Genomic DNA, 19,263 nt, shown 5'->3' on the forward strand with positions numbered 1-19,263 from the left:
TATATATATGATCGAAAAGTCTATTTTATCCTTGAGTTCCATTATATTCACATCAGTAATTGCACACTGAAACAAAATTGAATTTTGTAAGCAAAAGCATGTCTTACGTTTTTCATACAAAATACGCAGATAATTTTCAGAAATCGTGTTATTGTTTATTGAAAAGAAACAGTTTGTATATATCTGACCAGAGTAGTCATTTGAAATTTGTTATAAAAAATTAAAAAAATGAAAACTTAAGGTTTGGTTTTAACTGTCATAATGTACATACATATATACATATTTTTAGTCAATTCATTTGTATAAGTCAAATTTATAGGGTTTTTTTTAAAAAAATTCCTCTATGAAAAATCAAAGAATGCACAATATTTAGTAGATTAAAATATTAAATAATTGAATTTAACGGTAAATTGCTCAAAAAATTCAAAAAGAAAAAAAATTGCTTTTATTTTTGGTGCCAGAAAAAAATATGTTTGAACTCTTTGGACCTACGTATTTTTGCTTATATGAAAATCGATACAAAATATTATATTTGAGTACTAATTATTTTAGATATAGTACTAATATATGTTTTTTTGAGTATCAAAAAATGTATAACAAATATTGATATTAATGATATCACTACAAGAAAAATGATTTTCCGCAGCACTTCATCAACAGCGTGCATTAAAAGCACGCTGCGAATACTACTTTCCACGGCGTGCACTCATACGTGCGCTGTTAATAGTGTTGCACTTGAAAAAAATAACGGCGTGCAGTAAAAGCACGCTGCGGATAACCTATGCAATTTTTGCAACGCACAATAAAGGCACTCCGTAAATAGTATTATTAACAGCGTGCATGTTTCTGTGCGCTGTTAAAAATAAATCATTTTTTTTTAAAAAAAATCGTATTTAGACATTAACGGCGTACATTAATTGCACGCCGTAAATAATATTATTCACGGCATGCATTTTATTAGCACGCTGCGGAAAAATAGGTCGAATTTTTAAATTAGCGACAGTTTCTCCAAACACGTCGCTAATTTAATATTTGCGACGGTTTTTAAGATCGACAACTGTTTATTTCTTACCGTCGTTATTAGCGACAGATGTCTTTGACCGTCGCTAATGTCGTAAATCAGCGACAGTTAAATATTAAACTGTCGCTATGTGCGACAGTTCTATTCTAACCGTCGCTAATTGCGACGGTTTAAATGAAAACTGTCACTAATAGGCGCAAATTATCTATAAATATCCGTTTTTCATTTCATTTTCCTCTAGATTACTTTATAACACTTTAAATTTTCTCTTGGTTTCCATCTAATCCTTTTATTTAAAATTTTGATTAATAATGTTAGTTATCAACGTTATTAGAGTTGTTTATAAAATTTATTAAACTATAAAATTAAAATTTTTTTTTATTTTTACTAAAACTTTAGCGACGGATTTTTAACATTCGCTAAAGGTAGCGACGGTGTTATTACCGTCGCTAAATTTAAACACCATCGCTAAATGCGCGACGGTTAAAATACCGTCGCTAATTTAGCGACGGTCTATATTATTAACCGTCGCTAATTAGCGACGGTTTCTGATAAAACCGTCGCTAATATTTATTTGTTCAAAGATATTAACGGCGTACATTGCACTCCGCGGATAGTTGTATTAACGGCGTACATATGCACGCCGTGAATAATAGTATTAACAGCGTGCACATGTACGCCGCGGATAATCTTGAACTTTCAACAGCTTGCAACTTTGCAGCGTGCAATGCGCGCTGCGGAAAGCCCATATGCGCGCTGCGGAAAGCCATTTTTGTTGTAGTGTATATTTGTATTTCAGATGAAATCGGTATAAAATATTAAAAATATGACAGCAATATATGATATTTGAGTATTAATTATTTTAGGTCTGATACAAAATATAAGATTTTGAGTATAAAACTGAAACGAATTTATTAATATCAACTTTTTTTGAACATGTTTGGGTACTTAAAAATTGTATATTAATATCAGATCTGAAATAGTCAGTACTCGAATATCATATATTAATATTATATTTTCAATGTTTTTACTGATTTTCATCCTAAAAGACAAATGTGTCATTAATATCAATATTTGTTATACATATTATGGCAATCAAAAATCATTTATTAGTATCAGATCTGAAATGATTGGTACTCAAATATCATATATTATTATTATATTTTTTATGTTTTGTATCGATTTTCATATAAGAAAATACATGTGATCTAAGAGAGTGTAAACACATTTGTTGTGGATCAGATATTGCAAACACATAATTTTTTTGACAGGAACTGAAAGCAAATTTAATTTTGAGTGTGAGGATTTAAAACAAATTTACATTAAATTTAATTACTTTAATACTTTTACAGTATTAGTGCAATGTAACAATTGACAATATTTTAAAAAATGTGAAGTGCGTCCAAGCATGAAAACGTACTTTCAAACTTTTTAAACTTAAACGAGATTACTACGAGTCTAGGAGTATAATTCTTTTAAGTCGCACTTTAGAGTAATTTTTAGTATAACTTAAGCATACTTAATGCCGCTTAATATGATCGATTTTGACTTGTTTTTACTGCCTGAGCGTTTAGCCAAAGCGTAACGCCTAAAGCAATTGTACCGATTACCAGTGGTATCGTTACTTTTTTATATCTATTAAAATATATACTTCTATTTTATATTATATTATTAAAACGCATTCCCCGATAGCAATTAACTTTCAATTGACTTGGTAAAATCTATATTATCTATACTTTGTGTGTGTGTGTGTGTGTGTGTGTGTGTGTATATATATATAAGGTTGAGAAGTATATAATAACTAGACAAAAACTTGTGTGAGACGGTCTCACGGGTCGTATTTTGTGTGACGGGTCTCTTATTTGGGTCATCCATGAAAAGTACTGCTTTTTATGATAAGAATATTACTTTTTATTGTGAATATCGGTAGGGTTGATCCGTCTCACAAATTAGTATCCGTAAGACGGTCTCACATGATACCCATTATAATAACTAACTGTTTTTTGATAAACAAAAATTATCATTCTTCTCAAATTACAAAAATTCTATTTCATTTAATAAAAAATCATAAAAACATATTTTACTAAATGTGTATCTAATCTATATCCACCATTTCTTAATAAATTTTTTTTATCTTTATCTATATTTTTGAATTTTAAATGGTCTTATATCTATAACATAAAAAATTATTATAGTTTTTTATTTTAATATAATATCTAATTTTTTCAAGAAAAGATATTTGACACAAAATTTTAATATATATGAATACATCACATGCTAAGGGACACTAGTCTTAATTATAATTACAACCATGTCATTATTATATAAATTTATTGATATGATCTTGTTCTGATTATTCGAAAATAGGCTTTAAAAAAAACTCACACTCCTAAGGAGAAAATATTCTAAATAAATATCATATTTTAAACTCATTTGAATATCTTTCTATATATAAAATTTATCAATTTTTCTTTGCACGCACATTTAGCAAATGCACTCTCTTCTCCTACACTTCGTCCTATATATTTAATTTAGTAACTAAATATCTTATATTAACTATTATTCAAATTAATCAATAACATGTCTTTTACTTCTTACTTTTATTATAATCCAAGAATATCGATTATTTATAATATAAACTACTGCTATACTTGAACTCGGGAAAAAATTATAATATTATAAAATATTATGAGTAATATTTAATTATGGATACCAACATTTCTATTTCTTATTAAAATTTCTTAAATCAAACATTAAAAAAACTTCTTCCATTCAAATCTCAACGTCGATCTTGTGTAAATATTAAAATATATATTAAATTTTAAAGCAAAACAAAACACTATATCCATTTTATTTTCTTTGTTTTAGAAAAAATAAAGATCGTTCTTTCTCTTTGAAGCAAAAAACCAAGGAAGTTTGTGCTACTACCTTTTGTCATTAAGGTATATTATTTTATCCATCTTTTTTCTTGAAATTCATCTCAAATATTTGTGTTTTAAGTTTTTTTTCCCGATTCTCTTTACTTATTTGAAAATAGATACGTATGTGTAATTTCATTCGTAGCATACCAATATATAATGACTGAATATTATGTGAGATACTCATGCTTGTTGAAATGAAAGTTAGTAGTTTTTTGTTAGATTGAAGTTTTAAAATTTGACGCCATTTTTAATTTTGAGATATTTTTTTTTATTTGCCCTTAATTTTTATTGTTTATTATATAATGTCGAAATTTACAAAAATATAAGCAGATAATATTTCTGTTAGATATTGAATTGTGCAGGTAATGGACATAAATACTATCTTGAAAGACGATCTTACCTCTCGTAAGTTGGATTTTAATAAAGAAAATAATATTTCAGATACTATTTATGAAGATAAGATGAAATTATACGTGAACAACTTAATGAAAAGTCCATGAATGATTTTCATATGAATAATTAAAATACAAGAATTCCGCGAGCCACTTTTATTTTTGAATGCAATCTATCATTTTCAGGATAAAAGAATCTATAATCAATTACATGGGTAATCTCATACTGAGCAAATATTTATTTCGATCATATTTATATTTTCTTTTTTTAAAAAATCAACTTGCCAAGGTAAAAGTAAAACCTACGATTCAAATTCACGTTTCTTCTCTAAGATGATCGAGAAACTAAGGAATTCGACAAATTACATGAATCTGCGCTGTTACACAAAAAAAAAATATTATTTTTTTAATAAAGGTGGCAATCATATTCCTCCCAAGTGGCAAAAAATCTGTACGATGGTTACGCAAAACTAGGATTTATACAATACTTTTGAAGCTGAAGATTTAAGCTTTTTAGCCTTTTCTCTAGGAGATGCGTGTGTCTTTAGTGTGTGCGACATAAAAAAATATGCTTTGTGGTCCCTCATATCTTCCTGACTTCCCATACATTGCATCTTTTTCATCTTCAACAACCCTTCGATGCTCCTAAATTAGCTCTACCAATTTTTCTTTCACATATATATAAAATTTCTCCTTTTGGGAAGGGAAAAAATACATCCTTTTGAGGTTTTATGTATTTTTTTCCCTTGAATCTTGAGTTTGGGATGTACTGTTGCCCAATTTGGATCGATTCTTTCAGGTTTAATTGGTTCGTGGTCCAATCTTGATTTGGAGTTCAGCTGTCTCATGTAAGTTCTTGACTAAAAGCAATTTTTATCCATTTGGTTCGGATCGAAGATTGTTACTTATTGGTTTGTTTGTTTGTTTTGAATTATTGGTGTCTGGTGTTGATGGGTTCTTTCCATGAGTAGAAATTCGCTGAATAAGGAGTGAAATACTTCTTTATAATGATATGTCTTTAAAATACTTTTATGCTTTTTGCAGCAAGCTTCTTCAAAATAATTTGAGATTTTAGCCTAGCCCTACAAAAATTTGGTTTCTGCTTTAGGGATAAGGATAGATAAATGTACGAGGTTCTTATGAGGTGTAGATATTGAAACCTTGTTGATGGGAAAAACACCTGCGATTCAAAGGTTTTGAGGATGTCACAGATTAATATCTTCGGTGCCTGGAGATTTTAGGGACTTTGTGGTCACTTTGATTGGTGGGTGGATGTGATTTATAGTTTTATTGAAAGGGATTATGGAGGGGAATTCTTCTTCAGCAGGGAATCTGATGCAAGGTGGTTCTGTTTCTTATGGAGGTTTCGACTTGCACGGACCTTTGAGAGTTAATCCTCACCACCAGCAACATCTATTTTCATTTAATCATCAACAAAACTCAAATCCGAGACAAGGATCATCAATTGTTCAACCCCCGATTCATGAAAATTTCCCTCTTACAATTCGAAGCACCCAAGATTGTGACCAGACCATATCCTTGGCAGACTATAATAAAGTGGATCGGGGAAAATCCGCTAGTGATGAAGATGAGCCGAGCTTTACAGAAGATGCAGCTGATTCGAGCAAAGGAAAGAAGGCCACTTGGCAACGTGTGAAATGGACCGACGCTATGGTAAGGCTGTTAATTACTGCCGTTTCTTACATTAATGAAGAGGCATCCGTTGAGTTCGGGGCCGGTTCAAGAAGGAAATGTGCTAACTTGCAAAAAAAGGGGAAGTGGAAATCGGTTTCAAACGTCATGGCAGAAAGGAGCCATTTTGTTTCACCTCAGCAGTGTGAGGATAAATTCAACGACCTTAACAAACGATACAAGAGGCTTAATGAGATTCTAGGGAAAGGAACTTCTTGCGAGGTTGTTGAGAATCCAGCACTTTTAGATGTGATGGATCATATTTCTGAGAAGGCGAAAGAGGAAGTTAGAAAAATTTTGAGCTCAAAGCATTTGCACTATGAAGAGATGTGTTCTTACCATAATGGGAATCGGTTGCATCTTCCCCCTGATCCTGAATTGCAGCATTCTTTGCGGTTAGCACTTAGGAGTAGAGATGATCATGATGAGAATGACGTGAAACGACATCCACATCATGATAATGATGATGTGGATCATGAAATGGAATTTGATGATCGGTATGAATGCGAGGATGTTCAATGGAACATGGCTAAGCGGGTTAAGCTATGTCAGAGTCATCGAGATTTTAGAATCAAGAATTCTCTAGATTGCAATAAAAGTTTCAATTTTCAGGCAGAAAATACTGATGCTGATGTGATTCAAGTGCCACCTGAAGGCACAAAAACAAATATGTCCCAGAAAGAGTGGATAAATGATCAGAACCTTCAATTGGAAGAACAAAGGCTACACATACAAACACAAATGTTGGAACTGGAGAAAGAGAGGTTCAAATGGCAGAGGTTTTGCAGGAAAAAGGACCGAGAACTAGAGATGATGAAGTTGGAAGTTGAGAGGATGAAACTTGAGAATGAGCGTATGGCTTTGGAACTAAAGCGAAAAGAAATGGGCATTGACAGTAGTTAATCAACCTATGTAAGCAAAGGGCCGCTAGAATTCGAGGATTTGAAACACCTGTTTCTTTTGTTGATCAGTTTTGTATCCAGCTTAGGCGTGTCCTTTTGATTTATATGTCAGAATCTGCATTTTATTTCAATATGTATCGTATGAATGACATCTTTGCACTTTTTCGACCCTCTTGATAAAGGATTTGTGTCCATGTATGACTGTAACCTTTTACTTATAATTTAATAGATACAGGGCTTTAGTTTTATATGCTGTTTCGTTAATTTTTTCCCATCAAATCTTTCCTGAAATCCATTCGTCTGCATTTTGACGAGTCCTAAGTCAAAGCTAGTCACAGTGGATTCAAATAGTTGCAGGGAAGAAACTGACTCCTAAGCTAGAGTTTATGCTCATTATTTGTAGGAGTTGTCTGTAAATGCTAACCGTTTCTCGATCATTCGCGCCCTATATTCTGTTGTACCTTACTATACTTCCGAATTATTGATGAGATATCAACACCCGTGGTTCACGGTAGTTGAAACGTATACATGCATGCTTATGATCTGGTTCTAAGGTTTGAGTTTTGAGAAGTTCAACCAAATCTCAACATGACTCATGCTTTGGCCTCTCCTTCGTGATGAAAACTCGAGAATCTTAATGGATTTTTTAATGGAAAAATTGCATTTTTAGTTCTTTATATTTACCTTTTTGCACATGACTCATGCTTTCGTCTCTCATACGCGATGAAAACTCGAGAATCTTAATGAATTGGTTAGGAAAAACCGCATTTTAAGTATTATGCATTTTATCTCTTTGAATTTTTTTTTTATGTTGTCAAATTTCAATATTAACCACATATATTTCATTTTTTTGTTGTTGATATTTTAATCTTTTTTATCTGGATTACTGACATAACAACGCACACGTTAGCGTCATATCGTTGTCACATCGAAAAAAACTAAAGATAACAAATTAAGATTTAAAAAAAAAAACTAAGATTAAAATGCAATTTTCTCTTCTTTTATTTAATTTATAACCCAAATTTCTACCACGTATGCTTGCCAAAACTCGGTCTTGCATTTAGTCTGTTTATTTTACACAATATCCATCACTTAGGCCGGCGCGATGTGCAGGTTTCTTGGCTTGTCACTTTTTTATGCTTTGCAAGTTACTTTTCGTTAGTAACACGGTAAGTGTTCGTTTTCTTCTTCCCTTCGAGGGAATAAAGAACGTTTGCAACATCCAAATCCCGATTTATATAGATGCAATAAAGTTTTTATAAATTAATATTCGATAAATTAATAATATCTCAAAGATAATATTTTTCTTCGGCTCCGACTTGGGTCAACGTGCTAAATTAATAATTTTTGATAAATTAATAAAATAATAATTTTTCGAAATACCTTTATATAAAATTATAGTACATTCAATATCATAAATTAATAACGGTCTAAAATCACATACATAACTAGGACGGTTTAATAAAATATGATTATATTATTGTTTTTTTTTTCAAGAAATTTAATTCTATTGTTATTTTTGTTTATGTGATGTATTTCATTTGATTAGTTAATATACTTAATATTATTTAATTATAAAAAAATGATTATCACTTACTTATTTTTATAGATATATGTGTACGTATAATGAATTTTTTATATATTAATTCAATGAATATGATGCATGAGTTGATGGAATATAATGACTTTTTATGTAATTAATTATATGTTTGTTGAATAGAAATATACTCTTAAAATAACATATTATTAATTAATTAATTAATTAATATCCGTCTAAATTAATAAAATTTCATGGTCCAATATTATTAATATATAGAAGTTTTACTGTACTATGTTTCAAATTTGTACAAATTTTGTTATATCTTAATTGTTATGAACATCGAATTGAATCGTGTTATATGGAGTAACTCGAGTACATTATATTTAATAGGGTAAAAAGGAACATCGAAAATGAATGATTAACATATCATTCTCATTTATAGAATTAACTAATTTTATTTCAAAATTTTCCTAGTTTAAGAAAATGTTCGACCAATCACGGGCTGGATTTGGGAATTCATTAGATTTTTATGCCATTTTTTACGTACAAATTGGCATTGAGTGCAAATAGTTCAAGAGGTCTACGTTTATCGAGTGTGTGAGAGTTTCCATATTAAGATTATACTGTGTGATCGAACAAATTATGTATGAGCAATTAAAATAAAATTTTATTCATCATAAATTACGAAGAAAAAACTAGGACGATAAAAAAATCGAAATCATGATATAAATTATATTTGCATAATATACAAATTTGCTGCATTTGTTTAAGTGTAATATAAAAAAAGATTCGACTTGCCTTTTAAAAAGAAATTATAAAAAAAATAAAAAAATAAATAAATCTGGCCTAAGTTTAAAATCATCAGTAATCATGAAAAAATTTATCACCCCATGTGATTTTATATATTCATGTTCTCGGGGCTTCACATGTTCCCACGTTTAATTAATAATTAAATATTAATGACAACTAAATTATTTATGATCTTTTATGACTATCTCATTTAAATACAACGTACGTATGTGAGTTGTGACATAAAACTTCCCCTTCAATTGCCAATTAAGTGTGTAATTAATGAAGCCAGTGGTGCACATGATTTTTAACTACAATTAATTGATTATATATACATATACATACTAAATAGTGCCACGGTAAAATTTTAAAATCAATTCTTAACAACCAATCCATTTGATCAATGGTGCCTAAGGACGTCTAATTAGGCGTGATATATCGTACCGTACCGAAAATCATATATCGTACAAAAAATTACGGTATAAGAAAATTCATACTGATATCGTACTTCGGTATACCGAAATTTTCGGTACATGTAACTACCATACTGATTATACCGAAATTGTACGATATACCGAGATTTCGATACGGTATCAGTATATAGCGTTTTATACAAAAAAAACATTACATTTTAAAAATTTTATAAATTTATTGTTTTAAAATATTATATATTTTAAAATAATTGTATATTTTTTCGGTATTTCAATATTCCTGTATATACCGAAATTTTTAAATTACATACCGTTACCATACCGAAAAAGTCGATATTGTTACCGTACCGCACCGAAATCTTCGGTATACCGAAAATTCGATAAATTCGGTATTTTTTCGGTACGGTAATCTCGGTATACCGAAAATTCGATTTTTTTCCCACCCCTAGACGTGTTGGGTGTAATAATTGTTCATGTTTGTTAGGACAATCAAAATGTGATGCTTGAGCTGCTGTATAATTTAAAAGATTTGAGTTGCATTATTAGCACCAATTATATATAGTTTTTGGTAAAGATACAAGTACTCCTACAATTGATATCAGATTCAATATTATGAGTTTGATTCTCATTAATTGCATGAAATGCAATTATTGAGAGAGAAATTATTGTTTGCAATTTGTCTTTGCTTATTGGAGCAATCGAAATGTAGTTTTCGAGCTGTTATACAGGTTAAAATTTTTTGGTTGTGTCATTAGCACTGACTATAAATTTTAGTAAAATGGCAATCGTCCAATCTTATAGAACATATTGAGAAGGAAAAAATTATGAAATAATATAAATATAATCCAATTGGTTGTTGCTTAGCTAATTGCCAGATAAATTGGAAGTCTTCTATAATCTACATGTAATGACACATGATTTATATATGTCTATTTTCACATGCCCACCATGTTCAATATAAAGCTTAATTTGTGTACACTTTTCTACTATGGGGCCAACAATGACTTTCTGGGGTTAGAACCAGACAGCTCAGTCGGTATACAGGTCACAATACCGTAATATTAAGTTTTACAATTTGTCCAATTTTATTTTTCCACGAAAATTTAGTTTTTTTTACATGACCCTGATATGTACTAATAATTCACCAACGATCTCACAAAAATATTAAAACTACAAAACAAAGAACAAAAATCGAAAAAAATGGAAGAATATATAATTAAGGAGTGGCTGCAACCTCCAAAAAATGAAGAAAATAAAATCTATAATCATTTTTTAAATGGTTGCAAACACTTTCTAATATTCAATTTTCACAACATGGAGGACCAAAATCGCAAATATAATTGTTATAGTTCATTTTCAAGAAATTTTTTTGAAACACTTTGTGTTTAGTTGGATGGATTTAAAACGCATGGATTTCGAATATACTTTTATTGTTAATAATGAGACAATATATAAAATTTTAAATTCATGCATCACTTATTTATACACTAGTTACGCAAAGTAGAATGAATTTCAATTGATTTCATTATTGGTTGGACTTAAAATTCATCCTAATTAACATGAAAAATTATACAAACAAGCAGTTAGTGCATTTAAAATTTATGGTCTTGCACAAACTATAACAATACATTTTGAAATCTATGTATTTGAAATATATCAATTCAAATGCAATATCTTTTTGATAAATGATAACTTAATACTGTAAAGCAATTAAAATTTCTTTTCTTATCTTATTCGTTCTAGTTTTATAGCTTACATATAATAAGGAAAAATCATTCTGATTTATAATGAATCTTCAATTAATTGGGACTAAGTATAAGTAATAATTAGACGTCGCTATGAATGATAATGAGTTGTATTAGAGTATGATTTTATATTTTCCATCTCCATCTTCATACCCACTGAGTATTCAACATTTTCATCATCTCCATATCTATCGGAAGATCGGATCTCATACATTGCACAAATATCATATTATCCTTACAATGGCATTTTTTCAAATTTGAATTGTTTCAATGAAGCTACTGATATTTACCAAATTATTAAGAGAAAATGAGGAAAAAAATTAAAGATAAAAAATTACAAAATAAACATCATAGAAAAATAATAAAATATTATATTTTATCTCAATATAATCATACCACATATTTAACATCAGTTCTATACTAATAATTCTCGTAATTTCATCTGACTACACGTTCAACAAAAACATATAAGAATTANTTCTATACTAATAATTCTCTTAATTTCATCTGACTACACGTTCAACAAAAACATATAAGAATTAATAAATATATATGTGTAAAAATATATATACATAGATATTATAATACTAACATGATTTTATAAGCGATGCATGTTTATACAATTAGAATATTATCTAAACATGATATTTTTTGTTGTTTTCAAATTAATTATTTTTTCATATTTTTTTAATTAATTAAGAGTTATTAAATAGTCTAAAAATTTTAACTTATAAATATTTAAAATATAGTTAAATATATGATTTAAGATTTAAAAAATATACTATTTTAGGAAAATAAAAAGTTTCATAAATAAAGTTATATAAATAGGATATAATTATAATTTTAAATAAGATGCCCACAAATCTGATTATATATAAATCCCATACCTTATTATTTAATCGGATCCAAAAAAATTTTCTATATATTCTTCCATTCGATTTAAATTTTGAATCCTCCTACAAGTTCGGAGCAAATTATCATCCCTACGTGTAGCCATTGCCAAAAAATTCAGCTATGTATTATGGTTTTTAACAAATAATGATTAGTGGTCTGATTATTTATTTATTGTTTAACTGTAATCGAGATCTGATCTTGTATTAGGGGAAGAATAAATAATAATACCAACCATAATCATATGCGAAGATATAATACAAATAATTATACACATCATTTCTTCACGCCAATCTATCTATATATATACACATATTATACAATAATAATTTTTCTTTTTAATAGCTAGAATCTATTTGATGCATTTTTTTTTAAAAAAAGGAAAACACTTGGGAAACATCTGATACATCATAGATTTTGTTTTTGTTTTTTTTAAAAGGACTCTATCAAATTTACGCCTGACTTTGTGATTTACAAACTTTGCAACTCATTTTTAGGAAATTTAAATAATATTTATATTTTTTAACATAAAATTAATCATTGAAGGGACTTATGATTTGAAATAAACAAAACCAATTTTCACGAAATAATAATATTGATATTTTAAAAAGATGACCATTATTTTAATTCTTATTATCTTGACGTATTACGATTGTGCTTACAATAATGGTGTGTGGGTGTCTAAGAGAGACACCAAGACTTTAAACCAGCCGTGAATACACATGGATATAGGCAAGTGGGAAGTACCTCTAACCATTAAAAAAACCCATAGCCAGCCAAGCATATTCATTAAATAAATAACAAGTAATTAAGATATTTTTTTTGTAAGATAAGCAGCCACGTACGTATAAATCTATTTATATGCACACAACTTTCATGTATCGTATTTATTGAAGAGATCCTCTATATACAAGATTTACTAGCAACTATTATAAATATGAATACGATACACTCATTCCAAAATAAAAGTTATTGTACGATTATCATTTTATCAAAATGTAAAGTCCTCCGATCGATATTCTTTTTAATTAATTAAATACATGATTGGTTCTGATATCAATTGTACGATTAAATGTTTATCATTTTATAAAAAACTATAGTAAATGATAATAGTATGATTACAATATTTTAAACCATATAACCATTCAAATTAAATGTCAAATTTTAATTCTTTTCTAATATAGATGATTATTATCAAGATGACCAAATCTTCGGTTCTTTTGATGTTGTATATTATATCCATATTTCATATTTCCCATCCTAAAAAAGTTATAAATTTAATTTTGGTAAAAACTTGTGTGAGACGGTCTCACGGGTCGTATTTTATGAGACAGATCTTTTATTGGGTCATCCATAAAAAAATATTACTTTTTATCTTAAGAGTATTACTTTTTATTGTGAATATCGGTAGAGTTGACCCGTCTCACAGATAAAGATTCGTAAGACCGTTCACCTGGCTGGTAAACGGGTCCACGTAGATAAGACACAGTTAACTTGCGGGGCATCACCTGCGTCACGAACACTCGTTAAGTGGGCGTCGGGAGGGTTCCTGACGTAGACACTCCGACGATCAAATCAGTAAGCAGTTCCAAGAAAACTCAGAACTAAAGAACTTTTATAAAAATGAGAGCATACCTTCAATTGTCCGGAACCTCCTCTATTTATAGATTTTTAAGGGCGTCTAATGGGCTTGGGCTTCTGCAAGTATAATCAATATTTTGGACCTCAACAGTGCTAAACCCAATTGATTTATTAACNTACATAAATAAGGTGTAGAGGATTGAACTCATAAATTCATATATTATATTATAAAAAAAACAATAACAAGAGTCATTTATTTATACTCTCATTTTATTAATCACATCCCGTTTATGAAAACAAAAAAATATCGTTTTAATATTAACAAGACATAAGATATAATAACCAGATGTAAAATGTAATTATATACAAACTTAGTCTGAATTTGATAGATGATATTCATATGTGCAATGTTTTCAACAACTCAGTATTTAGCACGTGTGTTAGTGATGAATCATGAACATTTATCTATATATTATGAGTGATTGAATAGACAAATATATTTTTCATATAAATAGTATTAACAAAACCCGTAGTCTTCATGCAGCGAGGGCAAGTTGAGGAGTCGCTCTCTATCTAGGTTTCATCTCTCTATAGAAACACCTTTTTATGCTAAAGAAGATCAGATGGCAAGCAAAGGAAAGGCCGACTCCATCATTTCTGAAAAGGAAAATGTAAATATATAATTTTTAATAAATAATATATTTTTTTCCGAGGGGTTCGAATGACGAGCAGATCCCACCGAATTAAATAAATAAATTCATCGCATCTCTTCTGCATAAAACGCACAGAGTTCAGCCACTTTTGCGCTTTTTAATTTTATTTTTTCAGCTGTAATCAGCAGAGGGCCTAGCTAGCTTAAAAAGGGCTCCTCCGCATGATGCTTGGTGTTCCTGGGCTCAGGGGTAGCTCAGGAGACGGCGTTGCGGTGGCAGAAGCCCATGGAAGTGGCGGCGCTAGCGGTGGCAGCAGTGAGGTCAGAGCATCAAGCGCTGTTCAAGGCGGAGGTGTGGGAGAAAGCGAGAGAACTGGCGGCGGTGGGAACCGGTGGCCGAAGCAAGAAACTTTGGCTTTGCTCAAAGTTCGTTTTGATATGGATGTTGCTTTTAGGGACTCGAATTTCAAAGGCCCGTTATGGGAAGAAGTTTCCAGGTAAATTGATCGAAAGTTTTTTCATTTCATGCATGCCATCTGACACTCGCTTACAATTAATTGAATCAATAATTATTGATTTTTCTGTAAAAGGTGACCGACCACTTGATCATTAGTCGTTTCAATGGATTATCGCTTTTCATTAAAGTGTCTTTGTTTTTACACGAATTCAGCAGCTTTCATGCATATGTTCCGGTTTGTTTTTTGCACTTTTATTCATATGTTCACTTGCATTTGACCTTAAAAATTAGGGTTAAAGATGAAATATAACTCCAAGATTTGGAATTTCATAGGAAATATTCTTTGAGAAATATAATCGATCCAGTTTGTTATTTTTGAATTGGATCCGCCGCTTTTAATCAATTATAATTCGTATCCGCTTTTTATGTCTTAGTTATTGTTGTATTGAATCGGTGGAGCTAACTCTCTCATGCTTGTATTGTATGTTGAATTAATTAATAAATTTGGTTTTATAACTACAATTGATCAGGATTGGATGATAATGGAAATTTCACAAACTTCTATTTTTTCCAGGAAAATGGCGGAGCTTGGTTTTCAACGAAGTGGAAAGAAATGCAGAGAGAAATTCGAAAACGTAAACAAGTACCACAAAAGAACCAAAGACGGCCGCGCATCAAACCCCGTCGGCAAGAATTATCGATTTTTTGATCAATTACAGGCGTGGGAAAACACTCCGGTGCCTGTGCTTTCCTTCAGTAGTACTTATCAGCCACAACCGCCACCAGTCGCCACCACAATGACGGCGCCACCAATGCAGGCTAGTTTCCCAATTCAGTTACGTGTTGGCACTGTTGCATCAATTAGCCCGGATCCTTCTAGTGTAGTACACCCAAACGATTCAATGAAGGCTAGAATATTACAGCCTCCGTTACAGGCAATGAATACCTCGAATCATCCTCAGATCCAACATTTTAAACCCTTGAATTGTCTTGGAAATTCAGCGTGTTTGGTAACAAATTCAAATTCTTCATCCACCTCTTCTGACGAGAGCATAAAAAGGCAACGGTGGAAGAAGAGAAAATGGAAGGATTTTTTCGGACGTTTGGTAAAAAACGTGTTAGAGAAGCAGGAGGAACTACACAAAAAGTTCTTGGATACGCTGGATAAACGAGAGCGGGATGAAGTGGTGAGAGAGGAAGCTTGGAGGAATCAAGAGACGGAGAGAATTAATCGAGATCATGAACTCTTGGTACAGGAGAGATCAATCTCCACAGCCAAGGACGCAGCGGTGGTAGCATTTTTGCAGAGGCTAATTACTGAGCAATCAAACTTGGGATTCACAAAGATTGGTAAAGCACCACCGCTTCAAGTGGAGGTACCAGCACCGGAAATTACACAGCCGCCTCAACAATCCACTCTCACGCAACCAATAGCAGTGACTGCGACACCTACAAAAATCTTGAATACACGAAAAACAGGCGTCGTCTTCGGTGATAACAACAACCTCACAAGCTCAGCTCCTTGCGATGGCCTCAAGAAGAAATCGAAGCCCTGATCAATCTGCGAACCAGTCTTGATGTCAAGTACGAAGAAAACGTGCCAAAGGGATCCCTTTGGGAGGAAATCTCCGCTGCCATGGGCAAGCTAGGATACAACCGAAACTCTAAGCGATGCAAGGAGAAATGGGAGAACATCAACAAGTACTTCAAGAAAGTGAAGGAAAGCAGCAAGAAGAGACCCGAAGACTCGAAGACATGTCCATATTTTCAACGTCTCGATGCCTTACACAAAAAGAGAGCGAAGAGCACGGATATTCCCTCCTCCAATCACGAGTACTTAGTGAAACTCAATAACCCAATGCTGCCGATAATGGCTCAACCTGAACAGCAATGGCCGGTACTTGAGAAACAGCAGCAGGACTCCACGTTGCATGATCAAAATCAAGATGAGGAAATTGAGAACATTGATCATGAAGAGGATGAAGAAGAGGAAGAGGGAGGGGGCTATGAAATAGTCACAAGTAAGCAGCCATCTTCAATTTCAAACGTCGCAGAATGAAGAGAAAATTAAGGAGATCGAAATGAAGGCAAGTTATCTGATCAGGAAAGCGGAGGTGGCGGCGAAAAGACTGTGACATTTCAGATACAACACATGGGGTGATTCATGGTTGGTTTAGAAAGGTTATAGTCGTAGGGTTGATTTTAATAAACATATTAAGAGTTATGTATTTATAATTTTATTTATTATTTTGGAAATAAATAAAACGTAAAAAGGGTGAAAAAAATGAGAGTTTTAGTTCAATATACAAACAAAGAAAATATAGGTGATGACTAAGCTTATAGCCCATCTTGCAACAAAATCATAGATTTAAAACAAGATCAAACCTCTTTCACAACTAAAAAAATTAAGGAATGGTATTGTCAGATATCATATTATTTTATTTTTCATATTATTTGGTTCATGGAATGTAAATGGTATCGCCTATTTTGAATTTTGTTATTTATTAGTAAAGAGTTGCATAACAATCGCGTGAAAATTATTTCAAGTTGTGTGTGAATCAACGATGGATTTGATTTGAATGAGAATATTTGAATTGAAAAATGATTTAAGAAATAAAAAATCCTGATTTGGATGAGAATATTTGAATTGAAAAATGATTTAAGAAATAAAAACTCCTGACATAGGATAGAAGAACCTTCTAATGACATTCAAGCCTGGATGTACTTAAATCCATCATATGTATTTGATTTGGATGAGAATATTTGATTTGAAAAATGATTTAAGACATTAAAACTCCCGGTGTAGGATAGAAGAACCTTCCAATGACAATCAAACCTAGATGTACTTGAATCCATCATATTTACTATTAGAATTTCATTCAAGTTAAGAAATTTTGAAATCAGATATTTGAATTTTTTTAGCTCCAACTTTATAAATCCAAACGCACCTTCATGGATCATATTTAAAATCACGATTTTCTAGCAGACATTGTCGAATAATGGGGGAAAAAATCATATCCCTAGCTTATAATATTAATTCGTCGTAAATAATATTTAAAAGTAATATTATAAAACTTAATCTCAAGGAGAAAGTTCTATGTATACGTTTCAATTTTTGCTCGCAACATTTTTATATGGAATATTATTCATGACGAATTAACATATCATCTTTAAGCCTTTTTGATCAGTCCTTCGTGTTTCTAAAATACATATTCTCTGTATATTTATTAGTGTTGAAATTACTCGAGTAATTGCTGGCTGGTGGGCTGTATACTTACCATTTGTCTACTCAAATGAAAGACTTTTTGATTTGGACATGCTCTCGAGACTAAGTAAAATTTTAATTTTTCAATTTCTGTTTTGGTTTCTTATTAAGGGGGTAGTATAATTTGAACATACACCTAACTTTTAGTTTAAATATTTGTGGTGCAGTATCATAGGTGGGCTGTACAGTTTTCTCGTGGGGTACGATAATATAAGCCCAAATAAGTTCGGATCCTTCCAAAGAAACGCCTATTGATGAAAAAAATAGGGAAGCGGGAGGGTTACTAATAAATTTATATATATTAATTCGTGAGATCATTTTACAATAGATTTGTTTATTTGAATTATATTAGAAATTTAATTTGAGAAGTGAATTCAAATTAAATCTCTCTTATTTTTTTTAAAAAATATATCGTGATTAATAGTTGTGCAGTTAGAGTTTGAGTTGATAAAGACTAAATTCAATATTAACATAATAAATTCATTAAAAAAATAAATTTTTTTTAAAATCCAACGCCCCCCATTAAAGAATTTATGTTATGATAATTATTCTTTTTGTAAATAAAAACCACTTAATTAAATGAAAGTGAGATTACACACGAAATTTAAAATTCAAATTTTTTTTTTTCATTTAAACAAAAACAAGCAAATCCTCAATGGGTCTATCCAGAATCAAAATGGTTCTCACATAAATTCGAGACTTCGACCAAAATCTAAGACTAATTCAAGCCAAATTTAAGACTTTTAAGGATAGATAGATTGCTACATTTACTTAGAGTATCTCCAAGGCTGCACCATTTTGGTGTAGATTTCCCCCCTCCAATGGGGGCTCCTCTGCGCCAAATTTGGTGCAGATTTCCCCCCTCCAATGGTTTTTTTAATTTAATTTTTTAATTTTTTTATTTGTATTTATTATAAATATTTGTATTAAAAATTATAAATATTATTTAAATAATAGTATAATATTTATTTTATTATTTTAATA

At 30.8% G+C, this 19,263-nt stretch overlaps 1 protein-coding gene and 1 pseudogene across 1 annotated transcript; both read left to right on the forward strand.

The window, feature by feature from the left end:
* Positions 1-4,866: 4,866 nt before the first annotated feature.
* On the forward strand, positions 4,867-7,185 carry LOC140971601 (uncharacterized). Its single transcript, XM_073433941.1, has 2 exons — positions 4,867-5,182; positions 5,379-7,185. Exon 2 carries the CDS (start codon positions 5,637-5,639, stop codon positions 6,927-6,929), a length of 1,293 nt encoding a protein of 430 aa, XP_073290042.1. The 5' UTR covers positions 4,867-5,182; positions 5,379-5,636; the 3' UTR covers positions 6,930-7,185.
* Positions 7,186-14,563: 7,378 nt separating this feature from the next.
* Positions 14,564-17,138, forward strand: LOC140961682 (trihelix transcription factor DF1-like; annotated as a pseudogene).
* The last annotated feature ends 2,125 nt before the right edge of the window (positions 17,139-19,263 follow it).

This window comes from Primulina huaijiensis, chromosome 2, assembly GCF_012295235.1.
Source record: "Primulina huaijiensis isolate GDHJ02 chromosome 2, ASM1229523v2, whole genome shotgun sequence".
Taxonomy (NCBI): Eukaryota; Viridiplantae; Streptophyta; class Magnoliopsida; order Lamiales; family Gesneriaceae; genus Primulina; species Primulina huaijiensis.